At 40.2% G+C, this 21,419-nt stretch overlaps 1 protein-coding gene across 1 annotated transcript in view; it reads left to right on the top strand.

Moving 5' to 3' along the window:
• Nucleotides 1–10,265: 10,265 nt before the first annotated feature.
• The window catches only part of LOC134821958 (guanylate kinase-like), a 40,280-nt gene continuing 29,126 nt past the window's right edge, over nt 10,266–21,419 (top strand). The window contains exons 1-2 of the mRNA XM_063832790.1: nt 10,266–10,398; nt 19,737–19,824. Coding sequence (XP_063688860.1) covers nt 10,271–10,398; nt 19,737–19,824 — 216 coding nt within the window. The 5' untranslated portion in view covers nt 10,266–10,270. The remainder of the gene's footprint in view (nt 10,399–19,736; nt 19,825–21,419) is intronic.

Here is a 21,419-nt window from a genome sequence, read left to right as displayed (position 1 = left end):
CGGATTTGAGTTTGCTGAGTTCTTCGCTGTGTCTAGCCTGTATTATGCGTATCTCATTGAATTGGTTCGGCTCGTTGTTTTTCATTCTTGCGAGCTCGCTTTTTAAGTAGTTAACCTCCTTGGCTGAATCAGCTATCTGTTTTTCAAGTTCAAGGGTCTTGGATCGAAAAACCTTTTCTGCCGTTGCTCTGTGAGCTTGGTCTTGGATACGTTTCCGTTCTTTTTCTCCTTCTATCATTCTGTCCATGATATTGTCGATAGAGTTTTGCTGAATATTTAGGGTATCAAATATTGTTTTGTTTTTGTTGACCAGCGTGGCTAGAGATTTCGAGCTGGTTAGTGGGGCGCTGGAGTTGAGTTGACTGGCTAAGGAGGACAGAACTGAATCTTGGTTTGCTAGATTTTCTTGGAATTCTAGTAAGTTCTGCTCAAGGAGTCGTATTGAGTTTTCTATCGATTCGTGGGTGCTGCAAGGGACCTTAATTTTGCCGGGGGTTAAGATCTGTCTTGCTTTCCTCGTCTTCTTAACTTTGATCTTTACTTTCTTTTCTGTATTCTGCGTCTTGCCCTGTGCACTGTTACTGGAGCTGTTGTTCGAGTTACAGCTTTTGTAGCCCTTTCTGCTAGAGGCATTGCTGAGTTCAGAAGATATTGACTCAGAGTCAGTCTCAGAGTTAATGAGATCTGGAGGATTTGCCTTTCTAGCTTCGCGCCCAATAGTGTTGACGTGGTCACGCAGCAGTTTCTTTTTATTGTCAACAGGAGTTTGCGGGTTGAAGTTTATTTCAAACCTTTTGAGTTCTCGATCTAGCGAATCAACTGCCATTTTCTCGACCAGACTAGTTATGAGAGGTGCTGACGGGTACGTGCTGTATTTGTTGTCAATCACAAGGATAAAAAACGCTTTAATTGCAGTTTGACTTCGCTCGTTTGTTTTCTGACTGGTTAGGCCACAAAGGTCTATCCACTTGTTGAGATTCTTAGACGAGGCACTGTTAAGAATCTTGTCGCAGGTATCTCTCGAGAAAAATCGCAGTTGTTTTTCAACAATGGTGGTGTCGTCTTGTTTAACTTGTGAGTCGGGCAGACTTCCGTTGTCACCCTCACAATGAAGTTGTTCAGGGGCGGGGACGTTGCTTGCTAAACCAGTTATCCCTTGTACTGCGTCAGTTAGGGGACTACAGTGGGTGTTTTCGGGAGCTGGTTGGAGAACAATTGGCGTCCTGTGTCGTTTGCGTTGCAGTTGTACTAGTAAGTGAAAATCTAGTTCATCCTCGAGGGGTTTTTCTATAGCCAGGCTAATGCTCATATCCCTTCTGGTCTTTTCTAGGACGGATAAGGCTGTAAGGTTGCCTAGGCATAGGTCAAAGACATCCATCAGGTCGTTGTTGAATCTCTTTGGTATGATGTTAACTGCACGCTCTCGGCCTAAATGGAGTAACACTAGTGCATCAGTGACTTCTTCGTCTCCCTGTAGTGTGATAGGAACCTTGTCGCTCCTTCCAAGTAGACTAGTAACTCTGAGCGAGTTAAAGGCAGTGGAGGGCGATTCCAGGTTTGTGTCGTGGTAATGACGATTGAGTTTAACCAGCAATTTTGACAGAATATCTGCCTTATCATCATTTTCAATAGCCTCTATGTCTGACAGGTTCCAGGTTAAGCTGATGCATTTGCTGTGGGCTTGTTGCTCAAGGAGGTGTACTTCAGACGCGAATAATCTGGTTGATTGGTATTTCTCATTGAGAGCATTTTCGCAGCGACAAGATTGACTGGCGTGACGATCTCATCATCTTTAAGGAAATCTTGTTTAATATGGATCAGCGTGTTCCTACCTGGAGAGCAGTCATGGTACCCTTCGTCGTCAATTCTGATACACTCGAGTTTGCGGGGTGACTCAAAGAGGTCCTGTGAGTCAGCTGCGGATTCAGAGAGGTACCGTCTTTTAACGGGCGTGTCACTTGCAAACTCATACTCAGTCTGTGCTCTGAGCTTCCTTTTCAAAATCGCAGAAGGTTGCTCATGTTGAAAGATACTCCCTACAGACTTGCTCCTTGAACGAATTTGAAGAGTTCGTGAACGAGGTGAGAGCAAGTGTTCATGTTTAGGGCTGTGTAAAAGAACAGGAGTAATCGTTGGTTTTCCTGTTCCTGTATAGTATTCACCGTCTGTATTCGGGTCGTTTTGTTTCTTGACGGGGGTAATCTCGATCGTTGGCAGTGGTCTGGGTGGCTTGCTTCTGGGTTTCGGGGTTATAACGAGATCACCTCCTTTACCTAGGGATATACTCACGCTAAGATCGATTGTATCGTCTAAATCTAAATCCGAGCTGATTGAGTGGTTGCCGAATAAGGACAGATTTCCCAGAGTTTCAAATAACTGTTGCGATATTCTTCCTAAAATGGTCTTGTCCAGCATTTCGACTTTCCCTGTTGGGGGGATCGGACTCACACACAACGGTGGGTTGATCGGTTCGGAGTCTGATTCACATCTACTGAGGATCTTCGTTTTGCTTCGCTCCTCACCGTCCTCGCCGTCTTCGTCATCATCATTGTTTGATTGGGAGCTTCCTGGGTTTGACTTTCTAACAAGGCCAACTCGTGCTGTAGCACGATTGGTTCTGTCATTAGACGTAGATTTCGAAGCTTGGCTGCCGGATGAAGAGGAGGACTTGTCATCATCGCCTTTAGAGGTCCTCTCTGAATCTGACAGGGATGTCGAGGGATATTGGGTTAGTGATTGCTCCCGGCTAGCAGCTGTCGTGTGAAACTCTGACTCTGTGTCAGGTATTGGTACAACACACACATGCGAGTAGTGGTGTATACATGTTTTGACGTTGTTTGGCGAAAGAGCGGTCAAAAGCAAATGAGGACGCAATACAGGCAAGAAAGGACAATCTCTTGACAAATGAGTATTCGGTTTCGGACAGACTAGTAGGTAGCAGTGCGACTGATTGTGTTCGCGAACTGATATTACGTATCTGCACTGGTTTACACAGACAGTTGAACTGCAGATAGCGCGATTAGTTAGCATATCACGTGACGTGTTGGTATCGGTGTTGATTTGCATGTCACGTGACATACTGGTTGCATCGCGCTCAGAAGTTGGGTTCAAGTTTCTGATGATGGGGAGATAGCGTGCCGCACACTTCTCACATAGCATGTATATCCGATATTATACATAGTGTGTAATGTATAAGGCTGCTGCTGCTGAGCAGCATCTGCTCTCCCGGAAATAGCGGTTAATTTAGCAGGGTAAGTATTGCTAAATTCCCCGCTTGTTGAGAGGTGGTTAGCACAGGCTACCATTTCGGAGCTCAGGGTGCGAGAGGCCAGCTGTTCTGGCCTGCGCCGCGGAACGTTTTTACCAGTGTCAGAGCTTACTTTAAGATTTGCTTTTTCTAAGCAGTAAGCTAGACACATCATGATGTTGGTAATTTTGTTAGCAGCACATATTATGTAAATAGCAAAATAGAACGTGTACACACAGGCGGATAACTCAGTGTAAAATATTACACATAAAGCACTGCACACATGTGTGTGGAAAATGTGGAGTGTAACAAGAGCATAAAATGATCTCGAAACTTCCGCCTTACTCATGGTCATTTTGCAAGGACTCAGCTGCTCATTATCTTGTGTCCCCTTTCTCCTTGCTGTAGTCTCCTTGCTGCTGTTGCTGTAGATTAGCTTTTCACATGTTGTTGTGTTTCCAGCTTCACTTGTCCTCGGAGAGTTGGAAAGTGTGGTTAGTTTGTGAAACAAAGAACAAGGAATTTTACTGGCACTGGGATCGCAGGTTTGTAGTAGTGATAGTGGTTCAACAGCAGGGGGGTTAAATGATGGGGGAAGCTTACACTGGTGAGCCAGACTCGGGTGGCTTTTAGGAGAGGAGAGTAGGACCGCCCTTACGGGCGGTACCACCGAGCCTGGTTAGGGATACGTAGGGAAGGAGGAATAAAGGAGTTGGGAAAAGTAAGAAAGTGGGGACTTACTCTCTGATAAGAGGCCCAGGTGGTTTTCAGGAAGGAATGGGACCTGGGGGCAAGCCCCAGGTACCACCGGGCCCGGGTCTTGCACGTTGTGTTTGAAGGTGATCTTTGTTCTGGAACTTTCTGGAACTATTGAAGAGCGGTGGAATTGTAACAAAACAAAACGTGCGCGTTACGATAAAGGGCATAAAGGGCGATATTGGTGCCTTCAGAGACACAGGAGAACATGTCATTTATAAATATTACAAACAATAAAGGGCCAAGTATAGAACCTTGAGGGACACCAGACCGAACTGGTAGAGAAGAAGACGTTTGGCCTCCTATCACTACTTGTTGTTGTCGCCCCTCAAGATAGGACTTAATAAATTTAAGCATTAGTCCATCGACATTAAAAATATTCTTCAATTTACTTAAAATGAGGTCATGCGAAACGCTATCAAAAGCTTTCGCAAAATCAAAATATATTATATCAGTCCTGGACCTGTTATTCAATGCAAGTGCAAGATTGTCCGTGAAAGGTATCATTTGGGTTGTGCATGAACGTTCATTAACGAAACCGTGTTGTCGGTCATCCAACAGATCAGAACATGCAGCGTATAATGCAGTCTTTATGCACCTTTCAAAGACTTTCATTACAAGAGATGTTAACGAGATAGGCCTGTAGTTCTCAACCGAAGACTTATCGCCCTTTTTGTGCACTGGTACTACAAGTGCCAGCTTCCAATCAGGGGGTATGCATCCGCTCGAGAAAGACAGGTTAAATAAAACACTAAGTGGGTATGCAAGGCTTTGGGCACAGTTTTTGAGGACTCTCCCATGAATCCCATCAGGGCCAGGGGCCTTGTTAGGATTTAACTTTTTAAGAATCAACAGAACATCTTCTCTACTAAACACAAGACTTGAAAAACAATCATCACGAAAATCTATGTCAATGCCATAATCGCTCTCTTGAGAAAACTGCTCATAAAAATATTCGTTAAAAAGGGCAGCTTGATCAGATGGATTGTTTCGAAAGCGATTGTGATATTTGACAGTTTCAGGGATCCTGGTTGACTTTGATTTAGATTTAACGTAGGTCCAGAATTTCTTGGAGATAAGAGCATCATCGGAGTCATCCTCAACACTGAGTCTCATTCTTTCGTCCATCAAATTTTTAAATTTTGTGCGAAATGCACGAAACTTTTGTTTATGAGACTCAGAGTTGCTCCCCTTATGCCTTATTCTCCATTTCTCCTTATTTCGTAGGAGACGATCACATTCGGAGTCATACCATGGGGGCTGGAACTGAGACTTAATGGTCTTTTTAGGGATCCATCGGTCACAGGCTGCACCGAGAACTCCTCTGAATCGACTCCAGGCAAGATAAGGATCATTACACTCAAATATACTATCCCAATCGATGCTAAATAACTCAGAATTCAGGCCCCTAAAATTACCTTTACTATAATTGAAGATCTTTCTTTTAGGCTGCTTAATATACTTGGTCTTAATATCAATGTCAAATGTGATACAAAAGTGGTCGGACATACACATTTCGTTTTGATCTAAAACTTTAACATTCTTAATAAGGTTTTGAATGTTAGTGAACACAAGATCTAAGGTGTTGCCTGACTTGTGAGTAGGGGAGCTAATAAGTTGTGTATGTCCGAGGTCATCAGTGAGAAAATTTACAAAGCTAGAATGTAGCTGGCAAGATGACTGACCATCTGGCCAGGAAATCGAAGCCAAATTAAAGTCACCTACCAGAATGTGCCTTTGCAATTTTCTGGCAGATGCTAAAGTAACAAAATGTTTCTTGAAAGATTCAAAATTCTCTAATCCAAGCGTTCCTACTCTATAAAATGTTGATATACAAAAGTTTCTTCCACACTGAGTCTTAATTATGATGGATAATAATTCAGCTTGAACACTTACTTTAGAGAACTTTAGACTCGAGATATCAATGTCTGTTCTATGGGCAATCAGAACACCACCACCGTTTTTTCTGAATTTCTTGGGCTGGGTTGCATCCACTGGATGCGATCTTAAGGATCGGTCAAGCCTAAATACTTTGTATTTGTCAGGGAGCACCTCATTACTGAGAATGGAATTTTTCAGCCATGTCTCGTTTAGAATAATGATGTGAGGCTTATGTTTGTAGATATAACCATGGAATTCATGTATCTTGGTCATATTTAGTGGTGGTGTTCCTGATGCTAAATCGCGTGTATTTAGGAAACCATGGACATTATTGTAAACAACGGATAAATTTGGTCCAGGGTTCAGTAAGGAACAATTACAAATTACTATCAGGGAAATATTAAGGAGAGATAGAAAAACCAGACCACACCTAGACATGACCCCAAGCCAGCTGCTGGTTATATTGAAAAGTAACTTAACAGTCTGTTTCGGTGACATGGTAGGTGACAGTTCGGTTTTTGAGGTAGATAGCAATTTTACAGAAATTGCAGCTAAGGCTGTCCCAATGCCCCCTCCCCCCTATACACAAGTTTAAAGTGTCTGAGAAAAATGGTACAAAATATTACCATAAAGTAAAGATTTATGGATGACCTCAAACATGGTACAGAGTGTATTTTAGGTTGTAGGGGAGCACCAGGGAGTATATTAGCATCGATAGTCAAAGAAAATATATACAAAATAACATAAAAATAAAATATACCCAATAGAGCACATAACATATGACGAGACAGAAGACAGGACAACAAATTTTCCCCGTTACCTCTATTACTTTTCCTGATGATAACATACCTAGAAAACATACCAGTTGCAACACGGTGTTGTTGAGCCGATATTCCCATGGAACTTTAAAGTATATTATTAACAGAATTGTGTCTCGCCGTTGTGTTTTGTTAGGTATTGTGCTATAATATGAAGTAACATACATTATGCTATCACTTCGTTTGAATACATATAAATAACATCCAAATGATCAGATCCAATAGGATACTGATGCAGACAATGAAAAATTTAAATATTGAATTGAATTACCACATCAGTATCCCAATGGATTAAACCACTTTGAGTGTATGATTCTGAGATAGAACTTTGCCAACACTGGCATCCCAGCCTTGGGACTGGGATGAATATCATAAAAGCCCCTATTGTCACATTTAGGAAATAATCTCTCGTTTCTGTATCCATAGCGGTCTAAGAAAGCCCAAAAAACATCAAGGTAAAACAGTTTTGGAGAGGGATGTATAGGAGATGAAGGGGAAGAGGAAGGTGTGGTTAACTTTCTGAAGGAGAGACTATACCTCCAACAAATTTCATTGTCAGAAGGTGCAACTCCTGGGGCAATCCTGTGCCTCATGACTTGCTGTGCACCAGGCTTCATGATGTTCAGTGTGCCATTGGTGGCAGGAAGGGTGAAGTCTGCGTTAATCAACTCTTGGGCTGACCTTGACCTAGAGGCCCTAGTTGTGCGTTGTTCTACTTGGGTTGTATCGAGCACAAACTCAAGTGACCGTGGAGCCCCTATTGAGTAAGTGCAAATGGAGCTGGACTGTGATATTATTAGGTCTTCATCGTCTTTATGGAGGCTTAACTTAGCTTGCTGAGTGTCGTACCTAGTAACAAGGCAAGCATCCATGTTGTTGGTGGTGGAGGGGAGGTCATTAATAAGTCCCATCAACTTAAAGATGCTAGGGAAGTTGTTGATGGGATGTGGCTTGTTAACTATGTTACCAAAGCAGTAGTCTTCTGATGAAGGGCTTAGCCATAGGGTGTGGACTTTTTTAGATTTGCCTTCAAGATTCATTAAATCTAATTCTTCTGTGATTTTCTTGAATAGATTTTCATCCATTCCAGGGAGGACTGGAACGTGCTCTACGAGCGCATGTGGGCTATACGAGACATTTTGAACAGTAGTTTCCTTCTTCGTTTTCTTTTCCTTCTTCTTTTCATCTATACGTTCTATTTTAGAAGCAAGCTTTTTCTCTTTCAGACTGTCCAGGATACTCTGAGTAAGTAGGGTATGCATGTGTTGCTTTACTTCAAGAGATGAGTTTTGCAGTAAGGCGAGGAAGTTGGCGGGCAGTGTTGGCATCTTGTTGTGAAGTGTGGGAGGATCGGGAGGAGACTGGGTGATCCGGATAAGAGATCAACAGCAGGATGTTTCAGTGGCACCGTTGTAAACCCTAGCAATCTGGATCTGAAACAGTTAATAGGCCAGAGATTTATAGTTCAGAGTGAAAAAAATTTGAATTATAATGAACAGAGGTGTTGTAAAGAACTGTATAGCAGAAAAAAGAGAATGCAATACTTATCTAAAGGAGAAGTAGCTAAAAGGAGTTAATAAATTTCAAACATCACTAGATCTCTAACAATAAAACTAACCTCGTACCAGACCGCAGGAGCCCTGGTAGTACAAGACTACCAGGGCATTAGGAAGAAACGATTACCACCTCCACAACCTGCCATCTAACTCAGATCCATCACACCCAGGACACCGGCAGACTTTACTCCAACGGATTACTCATCGGTAGCCAATGCAATTCCAAGAAGAAAGAAGGAGAGACACTGTCCGTTATCTGGGTGAGCCACCACCGACAGTGCTCCCACTTCTGTGGGGCTGAGGGTGTTGGCTTCAAGAACCAGCTGTGAGCGAACAGCGCCTGACCCCCTCTATGGTTAACTTGAGAATAACAGGACTATGCCTTTCTCCAGGCCAATCCGTTCAGTAACCAGCTGACCCAGCACAACCTCTGATGGAAGATGTGGTTCGGATTGGACTTCGCTAGGATTTGTTAGTTTTTCTGTAGACATTCATGCTCCCTCAAGGAAAGACATGAGCCCCGGCGAAACTGACCAAAAACGTGGCAGGGATTCTCACCCTACTCATATAATAGATATTTCTTCTCTTTCTCATGTGCACTGTAAATTTTATCCAGTGGCTTAAACGTATTTGAGTCACAATTAGGATGAGTTACCCTGATGTCAAATAATGTTCTTTCAAATGGTGCATACAGTCCAACAGCTGCTACATCAAGACGGGCTTCATCCTGGGTGTTGGTCTTCCTGGAGAATGAAGTTTGTTGGACAGGCAGGAGTGCACGTTCTAGATCCTTACATCATTACACTTTGCTTCTTGAAGGAAGAAAGCTGCAGCGTCTCATATGGCATTGTGGCACATGGAAACGTATCCACCTAATTTACAATCAAGGGCGTGCTAGACACTGTTCACATTTCCGCAGGCACATTTAGAGGGCACTCATTGGAACTTCCAACCATAGCGTAGGCGTATGCTGTCTTGGAACTCTTGCTTGTTTAGAACATTTTTTAGGTCCTTTAGAGGTAATGCTGAAAGCCATGTTGAAGCTCCCTTCTCTCTTGCTTGGTTACGTGGTTTTTAAGAAGATGATCTGACACAATTATAAAGCATCTTGAACTTTTGGGATAGAAACTCTTCTTTCTGTTTCCTCAATTCTTCTTTCTTTTCTTTCATCTTGCCCATATCCAGCTTGGTGATACCCTGGTCTTGTTGGTTGATTAAACTCACAAGATCTTTAGTGAGTGCCACTGTATGTATATTCACGAGATGCTATCCTGACAGGATTGATGATACCTAGGCCTCCACATCGAACAGGGAGTTCAAGGATATCTCTCTCATCTGTGGCATATTCCTTAAGTAAAGGCAGAATAAGTTGTGGTTCTTCGGTTTTTTTATTCTCTGGTCACGCACGCACAGACACATGACCAGTGACCACAGTTAAACATCAACTACACGAGTCATGTGCCCATCCTACAAAAGGCACATAATCAATTAGCGCGCTCCATTAAACATTTTTCCCATGATAACAGAATGTTATTCAATTTGTTTTGATAATAATTAAGTGACGTCACAGAGCGGATTTATCAAATATCTGACAACCTGATCTTAATCTACTTAACAACTCAATAGCCCAAGTCACCATACCCGTAGTATATTCCATGGTAATAGAAGAACTTTAAAGTTTTTCAAATTGTTGCTATAATTGATTTAAATAAAAATTTGTTGTTTTCTTGAAATTTGTTGTTTTCTTGAACCTGGGTCACCCCTTTATTGAGGCTGTCCAGCCCGCTAGTCCAGTTTACAGTTCTTTAGATTGCACAGACCGAGACCCCCAGAGGCCCCTTCATCTATGCTTATTTGGGGCGCACCTTCCTGGCTTGCCAGGAGGAACTTTTCAATTCAATTCAGAGGACTTACTCTGGGATTGTATTATGCAGCAAAATATTTCCATAGATCATAAGACTGTATGTTTGGTATTCTATACAATAACTGTCCCTCTTACCAAGAGCTAAGAAATGTTAGCAAGAAAAACAATGGGTGCAGCAGCATGTGCTCCCTCTAAATATCTCATTGTGATCACCGGACCTTCTGGGTGTGGGAAGAGTACTCTTCTCAACAAACTGTTTGAGTCCTACCCTGAAAGGTGAGTTTTTAAATGTAACACAAGGTACTTCAAGATTACCACTAACCTACTAATTGTAAGTTCTATATAGCTTATAATGTAAAACACAATGCTCAATTAAAAATAAATCAATAAACACCCATTTAAAGTAGGATCAAACTTGGACACAAAATTTGTACTTACTCATCTAAATCTCAAGAAGAAATGTTTCATACATTACGTCATATCAGAAAAATCAGATTTCTATCAAGTCCCAAACAGATTAAGATCATCGTTCACAGTCTAGTCGTGTCATGTTTAGATTACTGTAACGATCTCTACTTTTGTTTTGTTTTAAAGACCCGAGGGCCACCCTTAAGGGCTTTGAAACCGGTTTATTTATTACAATATAATAATATTATATTGTAATAAATAAATAGACTGCAATCGTAACATTCATGTCCATACTAACTAAAATAATATAATCTGTTGTTGTTTGTTGTTGTTGCCGGGGTTATTTATTCAGCGGGAAAAAACTAACAGCAGGAGCCGGGATTATCAGAATTTATCTAGCGGGAGCCGGGATTATCAGAATCTTATTCTAACCCGGAGGGGTTTATAACTTTATAACACAAAACGCTGGCACGCTTAAGGGGAGATACACCAAAAACGTTTTTGGTGTATCTCCCCTTAAGGGGACATACACCAAAAGCTTTTATGCCGTGGCCCTGTTGTTAACTTCATATTAAGAAAGTATAATTATACATAAAACCAATAAGATTTGATACATTAAAAATTATTTTTGAGAGCACTCACTTTCGAAAAAATAAATATTTTCTTTTTCGAAAGTTTTGGAAATTTTGAGAAGTCTGTCACTGTAATACTGATCTTTCAATCATTCGAAACGTTTTTTGGCTGATTTTTTACTGAACATTACTTACAATCCGTACAAGAAGCCATTAAAAGGATTATATAATTGAACAATAAATGACGAAGTTACAGACCAAACAAGGTCGAAATAAGAAAAATTGAAATTTACTTCTACTTCTAAAGTTGTACATTTCACCAATCACCCGGGTCAGCAGATATCGCTTCAAAAATTCTTGTGAGTGTAGCTGATGATCATATACAACTTTTTGAAGTAGGATGGCTCTCAGATTTGAGTTTTAAGCTATGAAATGTGGCCTCAAACGACTTAGTAAAATTCATCGTAAAAAAGGCCAAAAATGGCAGATTTAAGGCTTAAAATACCTATTACTCAAAAAGTATCAGCTTTTCTGAAATAATTTTTACAGAATCGTAATCAGATTGGTAAGACGAATCTTTTAGTACCAAATTTATAATACTTGAAGACACAAAATTTGTAAAAAAATTAGTAACAAATTTATACAAGGGAGCTAGAAAATTATTTAAGACAATTTCTCTTCTAAAAGCACCTACTTGGTACTAAAAGATTCGTCTTATCAAGCTGATTACGATTCTGTAAAATTTATTTCAAAAAAGCTGATACCATACTTATTTTCATTACGAAATTATTATCAAATTTTCCTGCGCGTCGCCGGAAAAATTGAAATATAATCCCTGTGCGTGCCGGCATTATGTGTGTTATAATAGGCAGTGTCGTAGCCAGCCTGAGGTAAAAGCCTGGTCTAGAAAACACTTTGCATGCTCTCGAAAATTTCCCAATGAGGCAAAATTCGCGTTTTCAGTGTCCATATTGATATTAGTCAGATAGCCAATAAATTCCAAATGCGGAAAGTGCAGAAACAGGTCAAAAGCCACACAGTGGGCCACCAGGCTATATTAGGTCCAAAAATGAGTTTGTTAGTTTAGGATGTATTTTAAATAATCTGATAGGAAAACTGGTCCCCTACAGAATGCAAAAAACCGAAATTAAAAATTCCATATGGTTTAACCGCTACGCGGCCGCGAAATTTGCGATTTTTCAAAAATTGATTTTGTTTCTTTTTGGCAGTGAAAAATAGCTCTTACTCTATGTCTGTTCCTTAAATAAGATTATTTAAAGTAAATTGACTCCTTTTATATCTTCAAACAACTCTCAAACCTTCATTTATTGGAAAAAACCTTAATAGGCTATCTAATATAGCTGATTTTTGACATGAGCCTGAATTTTTGCCCCATTTTTAGGCAAATTTTTGGCCTTTTTTTTTTTTTACATAATCATAAATATATATCATAAATAGATCAAATCTGAAACACAAATTTGCACGCAGTTAATAAATTTATAAAAAAAAGAAAATGAAAAAAAAAAAGGTTTATTGATAAAAACAAAATATGGAGCACTCTGTGCTTCCAACAGCCTTTCAGACTCGCGCTAAGTTTGTTAGGGACTGATTTAGGATATCGTAGATATTGCTATGTTATGCCATTCGTTTGGATATGTAGTGTTTGTGATTGTTGAAATCAATTAATTACGGTTTGTGCTGATAGGAAAATAGTGATAGTGGGGAATGTGGCAGTGTAAATATGGACCCGGAATTTAGGATGTGTGGCTTATCCATTAATATTAGTTGCCGCTAGTCTGTGATCAGTTTGTTCTGGTTTTTTTTGTGTGTAAATATATATTCATAGTTTATTTTTGTAATATCATATAATATATAGTACTTAATAATAACCATATGACTAATAACTGATTTACTAATTAACTAATTAACTAATTCACTAAACTGATATAATGACCGTTGTGTCCAGTAACTTTCAGACACGTTGTGACCTTCTTAGACCTGGAATATTATGTAATAAGAAACTGGGCCACGTGTCATCGTCATTTTCACTCTGCAGGTTCAAGAGCATGCGTTTTGTAGCCGATTTAAAAAGGTTTATGGAAAAAAGTGTGGGTAGGGTGCTTACATTTGCATTTACAGCATAAATTGAGAGTAAAGGTCCTTTGAAGAACATCGAAGATCTGAAATGTGTGGTGTTGTACTCGGCTAACCAGGATGCTGCAGTCACGTGATCTGAGTTTGCAGTGGGTGCATTTTCTGGGATAGTCATACAGATTTGTTGAGGGACTGAGCTGCGGAAATGTTTGATTCGGTGCATGAGAATTAGTGTGTTTTTTACAATAACACTGTGCACCGTGAGTATACCATTGTTATTGAAAAATTGTTTTGTGTGTTCTGGCAGTCGACCGTCTTTGTAAAAGTAATTAATGTGACCTGGCATTACTGCCCTGATACCCTGTTTTTGTCGTGAGAAGAGTGATTCAATGTGATTTTTTGCTGCAAACCCCCATACAATTGAACAGAAGTTTAAATGCGATTGAACAAAACTTTGATATATCTGTAGCCTTATTTGAATCGATAGGTGACGTTTTATTTTATACATAATTCCTACATACCGCATCATTTTTGATCTAACAGCTGCTATATGCTTAGACCATGTTAGTTTATCATCCATTATAACGCCAAGGAACCGTGCTTCCCTTTTACGTTCTAATTGTGTGTCTGCAATATGAATATTTGGAGTATTATCAGTATTTCTAACACCGAAAAGCATATAGCAGGTCTTTTTTAGATTAAGTGCAAGTCCATTACAGTCAACCCAGCGTACAAACTCGTGGGAGAATTGGTTGAATTTTTGTATAACATCGTTTGCATTTTTGCCTTTTATTATGATGTTCGCATCATCAGCGTAGAGTATAAACTTTATCATACTGTTGATATTTGGCATATCATTGATGTAGATTAGGAATAACAAAGGTCCCATAATACTGCCCTGTGGAACTCCGTATGTAATAGGTTTAAGAGCTGATTTAATACCATTCAAACATACGTATTGCTGACGTGTGCTCAGGTAGGATTTAAACCATTGCAAAGCTTGCCCACGGATTCCATAGTGCTGGAGTTTGTCAATCAATACATCATGAGACAAAACGTCAAAAGCTTTACTAAAGTCGACTAGGAGTAATAGAGCAACTTCCTTTTTGGCAAGGGAATTCAGAATCGTGTGTTGAGCATCCAAAAGAGCATGCTCACAGGATCGGCCTGGCCGGAAGCCATATTGCCCTTCAAAGAGCGAGCCTTTCTTGTCAAGGAAGTCCATTACTCTATTATGCATAAGTTTTTCATACAATTTGGAAAAGGTGCACAGCAAAGATATGGGTCGATAGTTAGTGGCGTCGGATTTGCTGCCTCCTTTGTGAATTGGTATAACTTTAGCTATTTTGAGAGATGATGGGAAGATACCTTGACTAAATGATGTGTTAATGATTATGGACAAGACTTTACAGAAGGAGGGGCAGTCTTTTACAATTTTTAGGGGTTCAATTTTAGTGTCTTGAGTGGATTTATTCTTAAGCTTGCTAATAATTTGTTCAACTTCACTTTCGGTAGTTGGTCTTACGAACATAGACTGCGAAGCTGGGCTGCTAAGGTAATGTTTAAAACCCCCTGGATCGAATACAGTACGCGCGCTGATCGCATCTTTGATTTTTGTGGCAATGTTGGAGAAGTAAGAGTTAAAGTGCTCAGCTACATCACTGTCACTATTTATAATATTTCCGTCGGCGTTTTGGAGTTTAATTTTGTTATGAGATTTAGATTTTCTGCCAAGTAGAGTGTTGATCAGCTGCCATTGTTTCTTTGAACAATCTTTATACTTATCAAATTGTGTTTTGTAGTATTTGTCTTTTGCCTTATTGACGTGCTTGTCGCAGAATGCCTTATGCTTTTTGTAAGCCTTGTAGTTTTCCTCCGTTGGGTCCACTATTTTGGCATGGAATAATTTGTTTTTACGAGCACATGCAATTTCAAGCCAGGGTAGCATAAAAGGTTTGGGGTCCTGCCTTTCAAATTTGCGGCGCACATGATTGGTTTTCACTGGGTATGCCTCATCATAATGCTGACCGTATATTTCAATAAATTTGTTATATTGTTCATCAGCACAATTTTCACGTGTGACTTCCTCCCACATTTCGGATCCAATTAATTCTATAAATTTAAGGTTGTTCGACTCGTTAAACATACGTTTTTCAATATTCATTCCATGGTCGACTCTGTGTCGTTTGTTTCTACTCCCTGCAATGTGGCTGTATTGCCCAAGTGAGATAGTAACAAGAGTGGCTAGATGATCAGACAGGTCAACAGTAATAACATTGCAGCTGTGTGTGTGTTGTACGTTATTGCTGTAAACATGATCTATAAGAGTGGCACTGTGATCAGTGATACGTGTGGGACGTGAGACTAGCTGAAAGAAACCGTATTTAGTCATAGTTTCAATCAAATTTTGACAATGTTTGTCAGTATCATAATGTGTAAGATCTACATTGAAATCACCGACTAATATAGTATGTTTTCTCGAGTGCCTTTCCATGCCGTGTAATAGGGAGTCTATGAGTTTGTTAAAATTATCAGGATTTTTTGATGCTGGTGACCGATATATATTGACGATTATCTTTGTTTTGTTAAAGCCTTTGCAGTTATGGAGTTTTACCAACATGAATTCACCACTCTTGTCTGTCACATCAAAGTTTTGGGGAAAGAATTTTTCAATATTTTCAGACTCGCATACGCGCGTATTGATATAAATTGCTAAACCCCCACCACGACCAGAACTACGTATTGGATCTCGTAACAGTGGTTCATAAAATCCCTCAAGCACTAGGTCATTAATACCATTAGGAAGCTTATCCTGCAAGAGATTAGTCTCGTTAAAACAAAGGACATCATACTTCGAGTACGTGAATATATCTTCTCTTAATTTGTCTACGTTTTTAAGAAGTCCCCGTATGTTTAAGGTAAATATCTTAAGATCACATGGTCCTGACGAACTTACATTTGTCGGCTCCATGTAATTGCAGCTAACTAAAATATCAGAAATCTCATTCCAATATTCGAGTTCCTGATCTTGGTCAATTGTATTTCCTATTTCGTTAATCAACTGATAGCGATCGTAGGGATTGTGGATTACGCCGGTGTGAGTATGTGTATGTAATGAGTATAGCTGATAGCAATGTACATAGTATCCCGGGATCATATTTTCACAGCAATTTCTGCATCCTAATAAGTCGGAGTGACATTTGGTATGTACTTTAGATTCGCACCAGTGGCAGGTTTTCAGGTTGGCGGGGGAGTAAATCCAGCCATTACAGCATGTGCATTGAACTTTAAATTTAGGACCTATGACGGGCCCTTGTCTCGGTGGCTTTGCCGAGGGGCATGCATTTACTGGTAAGGCGCTGGAGATACAGTCATAACATATCCAGGCAGAGCCAGAATCTACAATTATTTTTGCCTCAGACTTAGATAACTTCATGCATTTCATATGTTTTATTTTGTCGCAGTGACTGCAAATTAGGAACGAACGTGCTTTAGGAATACGTGTATTACATTTGTTGCAACGCTGAGATTCGTTCATAGAACTATGAGATAATGTATTATATTCGTTAGTATTATAGTTATATTATGATATATTTAAGAGAGTATAGACTTACTATTTATACAAAATATGATAACAATAACGTGACCTAGTCAGATACTTCTAACGAAGACTTTCAGTCCTGTGTGTAGAAAGTACCGTGACTTATCTACAGTAATTAAGTAAACTTCACCTTTACCTTTATGATTGACCTTTAACTTCTCTTCTATTACTTGATGGCAGCAGCTCACCGTGCATGAGCCTAATTTCCATGTACAGTAATGTATGTGTCGAATGTTCAGAGTCAAATGTACAGAGTCAAATGTACAGATCAGTCAAATGTACAGAGTCAAATGTACAGTAATGTGTGATGTATGTATAATGAGTACTGTGTAAATATCTGTGTAGATATCGTGTAAATATTGCGTCGTCGTTGTCTGAGTACGGCATGAGGTTAGGAATTAGATAATATGAAATGATTGTTATGATGTAGGGACGTGGACTATTATCAAGCAGGGTTTATTTCGCGTTTTGCTGATAAGGTGTGATAGATAAGGTGAGAAGGTAGGGAATCTGGATAAGGGAAAAGTTCGTTTAAGTAGTTGGTTGTATTATGTGCTTTGTGCTTGAGTTTGAATTTGATTTAAGTTTCTAATTTTGATTTGAAATGACGGAAAATTTTAAAAATATGGTAAGAGTTTGTTCAAATAAGTTACGTTTGTTTGATTAGTGAAATTGTTTGCGACTCAGCGCGAGTCTGGAAAGTTGTTCAGGATTCGATATTTTTGTCATGATAATTTTACATTAAGATATAAAATACGTCGTGCTCAGGTGCCAAAGTGGCCAGGGATTGGATAAGATATCATACGTTTAAAGTGCTCACGTAGAGGTAGGGGTCCACGCCTGAACCCCAGTCCAATGAGCACACAGTTTACCCAGCAATCTGATAATACACTCTGTCCAATATAGTTAAGATGTAGACCGTCACGAGCGAGGTGAGCGAGACTAAAACTTGAGTTGTCGAAGAGTCTGAAGTTGTCATGGTGAAGGGAGCACTTAAACATGAGTTCATTAAGGTACTGGATAATGTCGTTGTGGGTGTTGAATCGGTCAGCATGTATCGATAGTGGACTGACTGCATCGAATAAGAACATAGTGCGCGGGAACTGTTCTATGAAACTTCTGATGTGATTATGCAGCAGGACGGCACTCGCTCTGTTTTTCTGGATATCGTTTATGCCAGCACTTATGAGTACAATGTCGGCTTGTTGAATCGATTCCCGGTGTTCCTTTAAGTCGCGGAGGAAAAATAAGTTTTCCCGGAACGCTATGACAGGTGAACGAAATTGAGAACAGTCAAAATTACAGTTTTTGCTGTCAGACAGTATCAGCACTCGTTTGGTCTGGTTCACTTTATGATGGGGTAGAGGTCGCAGCTGATGGCTGCTAGATTTTCTGGAATGTGCCGAGGCCAACTGTCTAAAGGTTAAGCTGATTCGAGGACCTTCAAAATCCGCCTGAGTTTGCGGAGGAACAGCATGGTCAAAAAGGTCCTGCGATTTTCGCGTCATAGTGTAACAGTCGCCGTGTTGAACTGTCACGGTTTCATCGCGATACTCGCCTGGAGGACGTCTACGAAAAACTAAATCCCTTTTACCCCCCAGGGAAATGGTAAGTATAGTGCTGTCGGGTACTATACACGATTCATCATCGGAATGAGGAGGTATACACGAGACGTGTGATTCATATTTGGTGATCATGCAGCTATTGAAATCCTTATAGTTGATGTTGTTGGTCTTGCACACATCATCAACTGCTACAAGTATTTCAGCAAGGTACGTCTCAGGGTCTAATTGCTTTGCCCTGTGGTACCCTCCTAAATACTTGTAAGGAGCATCGCCAAAATATGCAACCTTTCTATTCGAGAAAACTTTATCATAGGTTAATTCAGAGTCCAATCTCTTAAAGTCAAACCTCTGCAGCTGGTCACCAGTTTCGAGCTTGGAGAAGGGCTGTTCCACAGTCTGGACCGGTGTTGGTGGTGCAGGTATTTCGGGGAGGGTGGTTGTAGGTTGAGTAGGAGGGTGAGCAGAATGGTCACGTAGAGACTGGACAAGGGACTGTGCTTCACTAACAGTGTTCTGGAGGCCGGTCATCGCATCAGTGGACGATCTCGAAAAAATTTGAGTTAGAGAGATAAGTTTGTCAGTAGTTTCGGTTAATGTAGAGGTACACTTATGACTGTCAAGAATGTGTGCACGTAGCATTTTCTGCTTGGATTGCTTGCATAACTGAAGGTCATCTTCAGTCGCTTCCAGCCCAAAAATAGTTAAATTGCCGGCCTTTGCCGGCCTATTCCTTGGTACCATTTGAAAGCTTAGAGGATTCCCTACAACATATAAAAAAATTGTGGTGGGCATCCTTGGGCATTTTTTTTAAATGCCGATTTTTTACCAATTTATTGGCTAAAACTATGTTATTTGGGGCTTGTGCCCAAATATGGGCATACATATTTTTGTAATAACTCTGCCATCTTTTGTTCAACCTTGATGAAATTTTAAATACAAGTCCTGTAAGCGTTCAGCTACAAGTAAAGCATCTCAAAACTGGTTTTGTGGCTTATGTAAGGAATTTTGAATTTTTGGGAATTTTGGGGCTAAAAATTCAAGGAGCATAATTCAAAATTCCCCAATTTTCTCAGTTTTTGTGTTAAGTAGGGTCTTGAAATTGGTTTAGATCGTTTTTTTGGGCCAAAGCAGTCTATAGAACACCTTGCAGACATATTTGGATGGTACTAACATGTCTAATATAGCCTGCCCCCCTATTCTGGCCCACTGTGAGCCACCGTGCATCGAGTTTCACTGTTCATATTGAGGCTTGAAGAGATGAAAAATTAAAAAATTATATCACCAAAATCGGCTAAGAAGGCAATATGTTTCCTTAAAGTTCTGTACTAGGATGCAAAAAGATTGTGGCCTATAATTGATAATTACATTTGGCAGGTTTGGTTTCTCGGTGTCTCACACCACACGGTCTCCCCGACAGGGAGAGCAAGACGGGGTACATTATCACTTCTCTCAGAGGTCTAAGGTAGGTGCTACTATTCCCTATACTGTACATTATCACTTCTCTCAGAGGTCTAAGGTAGGTGCTACTATTCCCTTCTATAGTTGAGGTGTAAATGAGTTGCACAGGATGTTGCAATAGGTAACAACTAAACCCTGCTACTGATCTATTACAATAAATAAGGGGGGGGGGGGGGTGTAGCCCAAAAAAACCCAACTCCTACCCAAGAAAAGGTAATACTGGGATTGGGTTTTTTAGGGTTTTTTTGGGTTTTTTAAACAAAATTTAAACAAAATTCTAGCCATTTCATTTGTTGTATTGAATGTGAATTATTTCCCACTGAGTCTTACCTACGTGTTGTTCTCATGTCTTAACTTAATAGATAGTTTATATAAGTGTGTTTATATCAATAGTATGTTATCACGATAGCAAACAGGATGTCTAGTTCATCGAGATATAATCCATATGAATGCACGAAGTAAGTGGAAATGTGCCAAATGTGGCAACATCGATGTGTTGCGGTGCAAAAAGTGCAAAGATGATAAAAGCAATGGCCCCTCACTGGTTAAACTACGTGGAGACTGGGAGTGTCGAAAGATCACTTGATAAACGAGGAAACCGAGATTAATCTGGAAAGACAAGCAGACAGTGAGGACACCCTCGTTCTACAGGGAAAGGTAATCAACGGGTTAGAATCAGTCCCTGATCTTCAGCGAACGGGACTTCTTACATCTGCTACACAAGTTTCGTCGCTTATCCTAGTTCCGCTGTGTATACGGTCTTTTAATAATTGCCTCGGTACGTACCCAGTTGGAACCAAGATGGGAAGTGAGGAGCTGCAAACAATCCACGATACAGTAACCTCCCTAGCTGCCGGTGTCGGGGTCAAAATATCGAGCCTCGTGAGTCGTGGGTGATGGTGACTCTCGGCTGAGAAAGCTTCAGCGGTTACAGCACAAACGAACTAATGTCAACAATACTGGATTGGCTCAGTAAAGGAACTCTGATAGAGTTTCCCTTTGTTTATGGACTAGGAATTAAATTAAAGCAGTTGCCGATGCAGGACGTTCCCCATGCAATAAAGAAGATGCGAAATAATATGAAATGCCTGACTACCAGGTTAGTGCTCTTTTGTGACCCATCAAAGGTCATATTTGAGGAGCGCTATAAGTATGTTGTGCGATGGGACCTTATTTTTGAAATATTTAAGAAGAACCAACTTTTTCAAGAAAAGGTCCCTAAGAGTGCAATACTGCTAACTGATAAACAAGATCCCAGTGCCGTTTCTGACATAGTATTTCACTATGAAAGTTTTTATGATCAGGGTTTTCATGGTACAGGTCTTTGGTTGGAACTAATCTACCTGATGCTGTGCGCTTTTTACGATAAGTCTATGTGCCCCGAGGATAGGGTGTTTAACATGACGGTTGTAAGAACTGTTCTCTTATCATGGAAAGAAGCTATGACGAAGCTCAAGGGCAGGTCAAAGCACATGCCTACTTGTCAAACGTTTGATGATGCGATTATTGCAGTCGAGAATCTGATGCTGTACATCCTCAGTGTAACAGCTGACAACAGTGACCAACACTTTATACCCTGGCTGTTTACATCCGATGCCT

The sequence above is a fragment of the Bolinopsis microptera genome, chromosome 10, assembly GCF_026151205.1.
Source record: "Bolinopsis microptera isolate Bmic1 chromosome 10, MBARI_Bmic_1.0, whole genome shotgun sequence".
In the NCBI taxonomy this organism is placed as follows: domain Eukaryota; kingdom Metazoa; phylum Ctenophora; class Tentaculata; order Lobata; family Bolinopsidae; genus Bolinopsis; species Bolinopsis microptera.
This window is presented reverse-complemented; position numbering and strand designations above follow the sequence as displayed.